This window comes from Capsicum annuum, chromosome 4 (assembly GCF_002878395.1).
Source record: "Capsicum annuum cultivar UCD-10X-F1 chromosome 4, UCD10Xv1.1, whole genome shotgun sequence".
Lineage (NCBI taxonomy): Eukaryota > Viridiplantae > Streptophyta > Magnoliopsida > Solanales > Solanaceae > Capsicum > Capsicum annuum.
The window spans coordinates 96,949,306-96,960,975 of record NC_061114.1 but is presented as its reverse complement, the minus strand read 5'-3'; the positions used below and the strand labels follow the sequence as shown (position 1 = coordinate 96,960,975).

The window sequence follows — 11,670 nt, the reverse complement described above, 5'->3', positions numbered from 1 at the left end:
TTTAAAAACGATTGATATGAAATATCGTTCATCAAAATAATAGCCAATAAATATATACTTTATTTTATATACTAATGTATAATATACATATTTTGTGTATATTTGTCTAGCAACTGTAATTGTTGTTGACCAAACAATAACGTGTTAAAAGCTCTATTTTTTTATGTACCAGATAAATCAGGCAGGTGACAACAGTTCAAAAAATAATTCTTTTTTTTTTTGAAATAAAATTAATTCGTGCAGAGATAACGTCATGTATCATATTCCTGTGTCCCAATTATGTGTTATTCATTTCCTTTTTAATTTGTTTTAAAAAAAAACATTATATCTATTTATTTGATAGCTATCTAATGAAATTATTTTCGTTTTATCTTTATAGAGCTTCACTTAACACATTATTGTGAAGAAAAGTCAACAAAAAATACATGCATTAAAATGACCTAATACTGACAATTTGGTACTTCCTCAATCCAGTTACTTGTCTACTATTATTGACTTGAAATATTCTAAAAAAATAGTAAATAATATAAATAATATTATTATATTATCTTTTAAATTTAATATATTTAGTATATTCCTTGAAGTATTTATTATTTTTAATATAGAGAAAATGGACGGAGGAATTAACTACTTCTAGTATTTAATTCTACTAAATCGGTCAAACAGTAGCGAGACAAACAACATTGTTTCTATTTGTTGATGAATTGTTTCTAGCAAATGGTTCGATGTATTTCTGTACTATATTATTTTCTAAATTAGACACTTCTATTTATATATTTATCATCTGAATTTTCGAACCCATCAAAAAATAACGTTTTAAATACTTTTTTGGTGAGTATAATACATTCACCTCATGTCAACTGTCACATCTTCCAAGTAATTTTTATATATTACAAAATTAAATATTAAAATAAATAAATAAATAAACAAACCCCCTTTCTCTCTTTTCCCCTTTATTCTTTCTTTTCACGTTCTTTCTTTCTCTATCCTTTCTTCTTGTTCTTTTTCTTCTTCTCCTTCCTCCTTTTTTTATTCTTCTTTTTCTTTATCATCTTCATCTTCTTATTCTTTTTGCTCTATGAAAAAAATAAAAAATAAAAAATAAGGGGCAAAAAATTTAAAAAGTATGAAAAGATGAGATTTTTGCGATTTGAATGATTTAAGAAACTTAAAATTCAATGTAAAGACTCAATTTTTATATTTTTTTTTAGACTTTTTGTGATTTGAGTAATTCAAAAAAGTTTGAATTTTTTGAAATTCAATATAAAAACTCAATTTTTATGAATTTGTTGTGATTTGGGTAATTCAAGAAAGTTGAAAATTCTTGAAATTTAAAGTAAAGATTTAATTTTTATTTTTCTTGTGATTTGAGTAATTCAAGAATGTGGGAAATTCTTAAAATTTAATGTTAATATTTTTGTGAATTGATTAAAATTCAATGTTGGAAATTCTTGTGAATTGGTTGAATAAAGGTTCTTTATTGGGGAAATGGTGGGGGGCAGCAGTGGAAAAGGCTAGAGTTTGGGGAATGGGGGTGCTGGACGGGGGTTGGGGTGGCGTGGAGGGGGCTTGGATGGGGCTGGGTGGGTGGGGAGAGCTTGGGGAAGGTTTAATTTTTTTAAAAAATATTTTTAAATTTAAAAAGAGGAGGAAAGAGAAAAGCCTTTTTAATTTTTATAATATTTTTAAAATTATTTTAATATGAAATTGATCACTCGTATTCTCGGTACGTGCCTACACGCGTCTTATCCTAGTTTACTTTTTTAATGTCACATAAGTCCAATCAATGATTAAAGAGTTTGAAATAATATTTTTTAGTGATTCATGTGTATAAATGAAGTAGACCTGTCCAATTTACAAGTCCATGAACTATTTTGCCTTGTTTCTATTTGATGAAGTTGCTTCTTTTACAATTACTTTCATGTCGTACTTATCCTTTACCTGTGTACCATTCTATAATCTTTAACTATAATGTCTTCATTAAGGTCAATTTCTACTACACTTGACATTAAAACTTGCTTTGAGCTTCTAAAAACATGCAAATCTATTACAAAACTCAAACAAATCCATGCCCAAGTAATCATCCTCAATTTCCACAAACACATTGGCATTTTACACAAGCTATTAGCCTTTACAACTCATAATAATAATTTAAATTACGCCAAGAAAATCTTCAATACTTGTCGCCATAACCCAACATTGTTCATGTACAATGTAATGATTAAAGGGTATGTGAAAAATGGTCAATTCAAACAACCCCTTTTACTCTTTGATGAATTGAGAATTTGTGGTTTGTGTCCCGATAATTTCACGTATCCATTTGTGTTTAAAGCTGTTGGTGAATTGAAAATGGTGAAGGAAGGTGAAAAGATTCATGGGCATGTGTTGAAATCTGGTGTTTGGTTTGATAATTATGTGGGTAATTCTGTTATGGATATGTATAGTTTGTTTGGGAATGTGGGAAGCTTAAACAAGGTGTTTGATGAAATGCTTCAGAGAGACTCGGTTGCGTGGAATATATTGATTTCTGGATTTGTTAGATGTGGTAGGTTCCAGGATGCTGTTGAGGTTTACAACAAGATGAGGGAGGAAAGTGGTGTTAAGGCTGATGAAGCTACGATTGTGAGTACTTTATCCGCTTGCACCGCGTTGAAAAGGTTGGAACTTGGTAAAGAAATTCATCGATACGTTGTTGAGGAGGTTGGGTTCAGTGTCATTATTGGGAATGCATTAGTGGATATGTATTGTAAGTGTGGATGTTTGATGGTGGCCAGGCAGATATTTGATGATATGTCAGTGAAAAATGTGATATGTTGGACTAGTATGGTGTCGGGGTATGTTAATAGCGCTCAATTGGATGAAGCTAGAAAACTTTTTGAGAGGAGTCCCGTAAGAGATCTAGTTTTGTGGACAACTATGATTAATGGGTATGTGCAATTCAATCGTGTTGATGATGCAATGGACCTGTTTCGATTAATGCAAATGCAGAGGATTAGACCTGACAAATACACACTGGTTGCTCTTCTCACTGGTTGTGCTCAGTTAGGATTGTTTCAGCAAGGGGAATGGATTCATGATTACATGAAGGAAAATAGAATAACTGTTACTACCGTTGTTGGTACTGCCCTTATAGAGATGTATGCAAAGTGTGGTTGTATAGAAAAATCGATGGAAATATTTGATGAATTAGAAGAGAAAGATACCGCATCTTGGACTTCAATTATTTGTGCGCTAGCCATGAGCGGAAACTCTAGGAAGGCACTGGAACTATTCTCGGAAATGGAACAAGCTGGATTTCGCCCCGATGATATCACCTTTATTGGAGCGTTAAGTGCATGCAGCCATGGGGGTTTGGTAGAGGAAGGCCACAAGTATTTCCACGCAATGAGTAGGATTTATGCAATTCAGCCAAAGTTAGAACATTATGGTTGTTTGATAGACCTACTTGGTCGTGCTGGGCTCCTAAGTGAAGCTGAAATAATGATATCTCAGATACCCAATAAAGACAATGAGATTATAATTCCAATATATGGGGCTTTGCTTAGTGCCTGCAGAATTTACGGCAATGTTGATGTGGGTGAACGTGTGGCTGAACTGCTAATGGAGATTGAATCTTATGATTCTAGCACTCATACACTTCTGGCAAACACCTATGCATCTGCTGGCAGATGGGAAGATGTATCAAAGATCAGAGGAAGTATGAGAGATTTAGGTGTTAAGAAGTCGCCTGGATGCAGTTCAATCGATATCAATGGAAATGTGCACGAGTTCATTGTTGGACATTAATCCTCTTGAAATGAAATATGCTATTTGTTGGGTAGCATCTCTTAGCTACATCTAGGGGCAAGTTCATAGATGTTTCTGAAGGTAGAAAAGTTCAGGTGATTTATGACTTGGATCTTTTTTCCCATTAGGCTTGACTCTGTCCTTTGATGGTGCTTCCTTTTCCTCTTGTTTTCATGAGAAATCTTTTGATCTCTTGGATGTGGCCAATTTATTGAATGTCCAATTTGATGCTCAATTTACTTCATACAGGACCTACCACAAACGAGGTGGTCAGCAAGATGGGCGAAAAAGCTCCAGCACTTTCATATCTCCACTGCAGAAGTTTAAAACATGAAGTCTTTCCTTTCTAGCAACCCGGTCTGCTTGCAGCTGGATTGGTTGATGAAGGTCTTCTAAAAGTTTGAGTTTGAAGGGTGACGAATATGGGTCAGTGCTCAGCATTGTTGATATTATATGACGAGTTGCACGGGTAGTTGAAGCAGATGTTTCTTCTAAGCCGTTGGGTTAGAAGGGTGTAAAGTCTTGGGATTATCTGGATCAATCCTTGCTGCCTACTGAGCTAACAGAAATTTTGAAGTGGAGAAAGTAGTTGTCAGTAAGCTGCGTGAAATAGGGGGACAAGGTCATAGTATGCAGAGGAAGGAAATTGGCTGTCCGCCACAGGTGTTAGAATGGGAATGTGCTACCGGTTCTTAGATTGATCTAGTTTCTGTTCTAACTATTTTGTTTCTGATGATAAGAAGCCCCTTCTGCTGTTAATATGCTGGGAAATTAGGATTAATATGACGGATGCTGGTTATAAGTCTATACTCTAATCCATAGAGGAGTTGACTTATGTGGTAGCCAAATGAAGGCTTTTCGTTCCTGGACTAGGTACCTTTGTATTCATGAGTCTGTTGAAGGGGTTTTGCAACATGTTGACATGCTTATAGTTAACTTCCTGACCTGTTTAGTCTCTGAGATATGAGGTAATGCTATTATATTTCACTTTATGTTTTAGTTCATCTTTCTTTACATACGATGCATCTGTTTTATTAACATTTTTGCGAAAAAATTCAAAAATAGGTTCAGTTTGTGAAATGGACATTTTGTGTTCCATTGATTCCAATTCTCCTGTTACAAATGGATAGGCCATGTAGATGTCAAAGGAAGGCAGAGAATCCATGAAGCAACATCTGTTGAGCTGTCTAACTGACTGCAACACAACTAAATTAGGTGAGCATCATATCGACCTTTGAAGGATTGGCTTCTGTTTTGGAAATCACTTTTCTTGCACAATGGAGTTTTTGCTCTTGGCTGATTTAGGTAATGTTGCTTATGAAAAATTCTAGGATTTTTACTTAGTACTTTTCAGTGTACCAAAAATAATATGATTGAGAAGTGCAACATTAAGGTGCAAGCAAGGAAACAACCTTGTCTAACTAAACCATTGGGTCTTTCTCCAGTTTATCCCTATTCAGGACTCCTTGATATAGTCTCATCCTATTAGACAGTATAGACTTGGTTTGGAACCCGATGCATATCTCCTCTCCAAATCCTAAAGGACATTGGAAGATATTATAAAATTAAACATATGAAATTTTTTATTTTTTTTTGTTTTTTCAATATTTGTTGGAATTGACACTTTAGATTCAGATATATCGTGTCTTGTACATTAGAAATTCTTTCATTTTATCATTTGTTTTGTATTTTATAATGACCAACAATTGGATTTCTTAATTAAACAATGAGAAATTAACCAATTTCTCTTTTGGCAGTCTTTTTTGTTTTATCATCGCAATACCTTTCCCTCAATTAGTCTATTCCTGACTATGGGTAATCGGTGGATTTTTTCTTTTTGGAAATATTGGATATTTTGATAGAAAACAAGTTCTTTTAGATATCTCAAAACAAGTACATTTATACACAAATAAAAGAATGACACCTCAATTCCAAGCTAGTAACAGGCTTAAATATTATTTAGCATATTGAATTATTGTATGTGTGGTTATAAGATGATAGTATTAAACAAATTGCTAGCCCTAGTTAGGGTGTGATAAACTTGATATCAGAGCATTGATTTTCTCGTGAGTCATTGACCACTATCTTGATGGAATCTATACTCTGGATATGTTGCGCGCCATATCCGTATTTTGTGATTTTGTGATTTTGTGGAGGGATATTAAGTATTCTAATGTGTTTAGAATTCTTTCAATGTCGATAAGTCATGTCTATAGCCAAATAAGTGTATTAACTACTCCCTCTGTTTAAAAAAAAATGACCTACTTTCCTTTTTAGTCCGTTTAAAAAATAATGACCCCTTTTCTTTTTTAGCAACTTTTGAATTTTAACTTTCCACATGACATGTTTAAGGCCACAAGATTGAAGGGCATTTTAGTACATTTGACATATCTTTAATTTAAGATCACAAGATTCAAAAATCTTTTTAATTTTCTTAAACTCCGTGTCAAGTCAAACTAGGTTATTCTTTTTGAAATAGAGGGAGTATAACTTATTTAGAAGGAGCAGGAGATATCACCTTAACATAGATCACAATTAGATCTCAGGAAGGCTAATGGAGTGAGAAATTTGTTCAGATTGAGAGTTTTCCTCTTATTCCCCAACCAATAGGAAAGTGGAGAAGGGGAGCCTTAGAGTAACTGGTAAAGTTGCTGCCATGTGACCAGGAGGTCATGGGTTCAAGCCTTGGAAACAGCCTCTAGCAGAAATGCAAGGTAAGGCTGCGTACGATACACCCTTGTGGTGGGGTCCTTCCCCAGACACCGCACATAGCGGTAGCTTTAGTGCACCGGGCTGTCCAATAGGAATGTGGAAAGACTTTACTCGCACCCAATGGGATAGGATAGACAATCTTATGATTAACGTTATTGTTAGAATAGGAGTAGGAACAGGAATAGTTTATAGAATTCTACTTGGAAAAGGATTGTAATGTAGTGTCCTACTTGGAAAAGGATTAGAATGTAGTGTCTATAAATAGGGTCTCAGTGTAATAATGTTAATATAGATACACAATTCAGTAATATTCTTCTCTTATATTTCTCACATGGCATCAGCGCTTCTACTATCTTGGTAGAAAATCAAAGAGCTTCTGCTGCCTGCGGGCGGCTATGACCCATATACGCCGCCCGTCTGGCCATGATTATGTTAGCAAAAGTTGGGCGACTGTGCTTCCTTCTAATGGCTTCTCATATCTGGTTCGCGGAGCAGCGTGCATCTTTCCAATTAGTACTTTCTCATATTTGGTTTTCGTAGCACCGTGCATCTTTCCAGTGGCTAGTTTCTTATATCTGGTTTGCGTAGCATCGCGTATCTTTCCAGTGACTACTTTCTCATATTTGATTTCGTAGCATCGTGCATCTTTCTGGACTACTTTATCATATTTGAGTTACCTAGCACCGTGCGTCTTTCCAGTGACTCCTTAGATCTGATTTGTGTAGCTTCTTGCATCTTTTCGGTGACTCAGATCTGATATACGTAGTTTCACTTTTCGTTAGTGTTGTGCAAAACAAAACTAGCACCACCAAGAGGTCCAGTGTCTTCCTGCGACCAAACCCCATCAGTTCCACTATGAATCGATCTCCCACACGCCGCCTAGGAGATCGCCACCTCCGACAGGATCTGATTGTGTGCTGGTGCATGAGCCTGTTTCGGCTAATTTTTGGCAACTTTTCTGTTCAAGATCTACTCATCTCTTAATTTCGAGGTGACTTATATTTTATACTAGCTTTTGAAATTTTCGGCAACGTTTACTACTTTTTCGACCATTTTTTTTTAGTTTGTTCCTTTTCAGTTGAAGTCGCCCAGAAGGCATGAGCAGTTCTTACAAGTTTTCTTATAGATATCATCACTAAGTCCCTCACTGGTCCTCGTATTACTTATATTTGTAGCAAACTCGACGCATATGACTTGTAAGCACCAGTATGAGGGGGAGTGTTAGAATAGGATTAGGGAAAGTAATAGTTTATAGAATCTTACTTGGAAAAGAATTATAATGTAATGTCCTATTTGGAAAAGGATTAGAATGTAGTGTTTATAAATAGGGCCTCAGTGTAATAATGTAGATACACAATTCAATAATATTCTTCTATTATATTTCTCATAATTATTGTGGAAAATATGTCCCAAAAATAAAGTAGATGACTATTAGTATACTATTGGTAGTTTTAAATTATTAGAGTTTTATGTGGCTTAAACTTAGGAATTAGTTAACTCTTTATTATTTGAATTTAAATTTGAAATTTAAGTTTAGTTGCTTATTTGTATATTTTCTAGTTAGAAATTTAGCTATAAATATGTCTTTGAGTTATTAATAGAGCAATTTCCTTTGACAATACAACTGCAATATTTTCTCTCTCTAAGTCTTTCTCTGTTATTTCTGTAATTTCAAAGCTAAAAACCAACAATTGGTATGAGAGCCATTTTCTTGAGGGATCTATGAGTGAGATGAATTCTGAAAACAACTTTTCCCAAATAACTCCTCCTGTCTTTGATGATGAGATTTACCAACTTTGGGCAGTAAGAATGGAGATTTATCTTGAGGCTTTAGATCTTTGGGAGGCCATGGGGGAGGATTATGATTTTCTTCCGCTGCCCAAAAATCCCACGGTGGCCCAGATCAAAAGCCATAAGGAAAAAAAAAACATAAAATCAAAGGCAAAAGTAACTTTGTGAGCTAGTGTGTTTCCAACAATTTTCACACAAGAATTATGACCCTTAAATCAGCAAAAGCAATTTGGGATCATTTGAAGAAAGAATATACATGAGATGAAAGAATACGAGGCGTGCAGGTGTTGAATCTAACAAAGGAATTCGAATTGCAAAAGATGAAAGAATCTAAGACCGTCGAAGAGTACTCAGACCGACTTCTTGGCATTGTTAACAAGGTAAAATTGCTTGACACTAAATTTATAGATTCAAGAATTGTTGAAAAAATTCTTGTTACAGTGCCTGAAAGATATGAAGTATCAATAACTACCTTAAAAAATACAAAAGACCTGTCCAAGATTACCTTTGCAGAATTGTTAAATAAATTGCAGGCACAAGAGCAAAGAAGGCTTATGTGACAGGATGGTGTGGTTGAAGGGGCTTTGATAGCCAACCACAAGACTTAAAGCAAGGGTAATAATCCAAGAAAAAACTACCCACCTTGCCAGCACTGTGGCAAAATAGGTCATCCTCTATTTAAATGTTGGAAGAGACCAAATGCACAATGCAAGATCTGCAATCAACTTGGTTATGAAGCTGTGATTTGCAAAAGCAAATCTCAAAAATATGAATCAAATGCACAGGTCACCAAAGAAGAAGAAGAAGATCATTTATTTGTGGCAACATATTTCTCAACTAAGAATCTGATTTTGAATGATTGACAGTGGTTGTACAAACCACATGACATATTTCAAAACTCTTTAAAGGAGTTTCTACCTTTGGAAAATAAGAGAGTCAGAAGTGGGAACCACATGACATATTTCAAAACTCTTTTAAGGAGTTTCTACCTTTGGAAAATAAGAGAGTCAGAAGTGGAAATGGTGACTATATTCCTACAGAAGGAAAAGGGAATGTTGCAATCAAAGCAATTTCAGGTACAAAAATAATCTCAAATGTCTTTTACGTACCCCATATTGATAAAAATTTGTTAAGTGTTGGCTAGTTAATGAAGGATTTAAATTATTATTTGGAGACAAATATTGCGAATTTTTGATGTCACTAATCATACGATTTTACAAGTTGAAATGAGAGGTAAAAATTTCTTATTTAATCCAACAGAAGATGCACACAAGCATTGCAAGACCAAAGATGAATTGACAGATTTACTCAGGAGGTCAAATGCAGCTGAGACTACAATCTACAATTTCCGATCCAAGGAGTGTTGAAAATATGTCTTGGAAATAAAGTAGATTAGTTTTAAATTATTAGAGTTCTATGTGGCTTAAACTTAGGAATTAGTTATCTCTTTGTTATTTGAATTTAAATTTGAATCTAAGTTTAGTTGCTTATTTTTATATTTAGCTAGAAATTTAGCTATAAATATGTCTTTGACTTATTAATAAAACAATTTTCTTTGGCAATACAATTGCAGTATTTTTTCTCTCTAAGTCTTTATCTGTTATTCTTTAATTTCAAAGCTTAAAACCAACAGTTATTAAATATCTTTCTTAAGAAGGTACAGAAAAAGACAATAAGGACACAAGGTCTTTGTTGCTCACCCTCGCAAAAAAATGCTGTCGCACCCGCGTCCGATCATCCCAAAATGCACTGCTTTCTGATGATTCGGAATGCAGCCGAGACATTTTTAAGAGTCAAGCAACCTAACATGAGGTAGAAACTCAATGATACAATATGTGTGGTTAAATACCAAACTGTCGTCCTAAAATTAGCAAAGTTTCTAGTAATTCTTTGGCATCAGGTCTTTCACTTGGAGAGACACTTATGAATTGCAGAGCAACTTCAAGCAGCAAAAGCATTTGTTGATGAACTTGAACAGAATTTCCACTCTCTGCTGTCAAGAACTTCTCCCAAATCTTCATGCTGAATAATCCACTTAGCCAGCTCTGTTCCTTTGCTCACTTCTGGTTTCCCATTTAGCAGCTCAAGCACTATTACCCAAAGGTATACTTATTAACAGCATGTGTCACTCTCATCACATATTACATATTCTGCAATTACACACATTACATGAAAAATCATGCAGGTGGTTTAAAACAAGATTTTGTTAGACCCTGCAGGTAATGTTGGAAATTGGGTTTGCCAAATCCTGTTAAATCATTGACTTTTAAAACAGAAAGAAAATAAAAAGTAGCTATTTAGTGAAGCTGGTATCCTGCATAAAGGAGAAAGAGATTCAAAAAATTGGTGTCGTATATTCAAAAGATGTAAGGTTCAATCACATTGAATACTTTCCTTCCCCTTCCTTCTATCCCGACTTACCACTTAAAAAGACCATGAGCTAAATAGAGTAACATAGTCACTAGAAATTCTTACTGCTGATTTCAACTTCTTTGATACTCAGGTGTAGTAATAGCAATTGTAGTAGTAGTATAAGAATAGGAACTATAAATGAAGTCCTTAAAATAACAAAGACTACAAAAAATAAGAGTTGGTTCGTGTTGGTTTGTGGGTGACGTGATATCTCTGTGTTGTAGTTATTGTCCTACCCAAGTGGATATAATTTTTGGTTTCATACTCAAGACACAACGAACCTTAAATTTCTTGATGAAGAATCGGACAAAGGGATTCTTGAATCCTGAAAAGTACTCTCAGTTGCCTTCTCAAATGTAGGTAAAATAGTGTGCAACGTGAAGTGAATGATTGTCATGTGTAGGTAGAAGATTTCATTAAAAGACATGAATTAAAGAACATTCGATAGTTACTTATTCGTAATTATGCTCACATGTATATATGGTTTCAGTACAACTATGTAATGATTTGTGCTTAATACATACAACCGTTACCTTCTCAAAAAAAAAAAAAAAAAAAAAAAAAAAAAAAAAAGAAAGAAGAACATTTGATAGTTACTCGTTTAACATTTGAATCACATCATAAAACAACAGAGTATCAGTTTATCTACATTTAAAAAATAGCTACAGCAAATTGTGACGAATTAAATGCCCTCCCAAGTTCAATATCTCCAATTAAGGGCTGGTCCAAATGTTTCATAAAGATGCTGCTTTTGAAACATGGAGAAGGATGATCGGATCGCTGAAGAGAGAGCCTCCATGTAAGATAGCCAAACCTCTACAAATGCCATCTGCTATGGCAAAGCGATTCCAGTCTAAATTCACGTCATCACTTCTTCCATGAAGGAGGTCAAAGAGTGTCCCATGTTGAGGGTATTCATAAAATATAAATGCAGTATCAGATTCCACAGCATAAGCTTGGGGGTCGATG

The 11,670-nt window shown here is 34.6% G+C and overlaps 1 protein-coding gene across 12 annotated transcripts; it reads left to right on the top strand.

Annotated features, from left to right (window-relative positions):
* Positions 1–1,600: 1,600 nt before the first annotated feature.
* Positions 1,601–11,284, top strand: LOC107867795 (pentatricopeptide repeat-containing protein At1g31430). Of its 12 annotated transcripts, none has more exons than XM_016714210.2 (6): positions 1,601–3,881; positions 4,036–4,754; positions 4,852–5,001; positions 8,574–8,669; positions 8,823–9,365; positions 9,550–11,284. In XM_016714210.2, the coding sequence occupies exon 1, from the start codon at positions 1,972–1,974 to the stop codon at positions 3,784–3,786; it is 1,815 nt and encodes a 604-aa protein (XP_016569696.1). In that variant the 5' UTR covers positions 1,601–1,971; the 3' UTR covers positions 3,787–3,881; positions 4,036–4,754; positions 4,852–5,001; positions 8,574–8,669; positions 8,823–9,365; positions 9,550–11,284. The 12 variants fall into 12 exon arrangements, with proteins under 12 accessions (XP_016569696.1, XP_047267848.1, XP_047267857.1 ...); XM_047411892.1 differs by having other exon boundaries at positions 8,176–8,669; XM_047411901.1 differs by having other exon boundaries at positions 4,917–5,001; positions 8,176–9,365.
* Positions 11,285–11,670: the final 386 nt, after the last annotated feature.

Bases quoted from the DNA above. Each gene is read 5' to 3' on its own strand.
- LOC107867795 (XM_047411899.1), top strand. From the start codon at position 1,972: ATGTCTTCATTAAGGTCAATTTCTACTACACTTGACATTAAAACTTGC.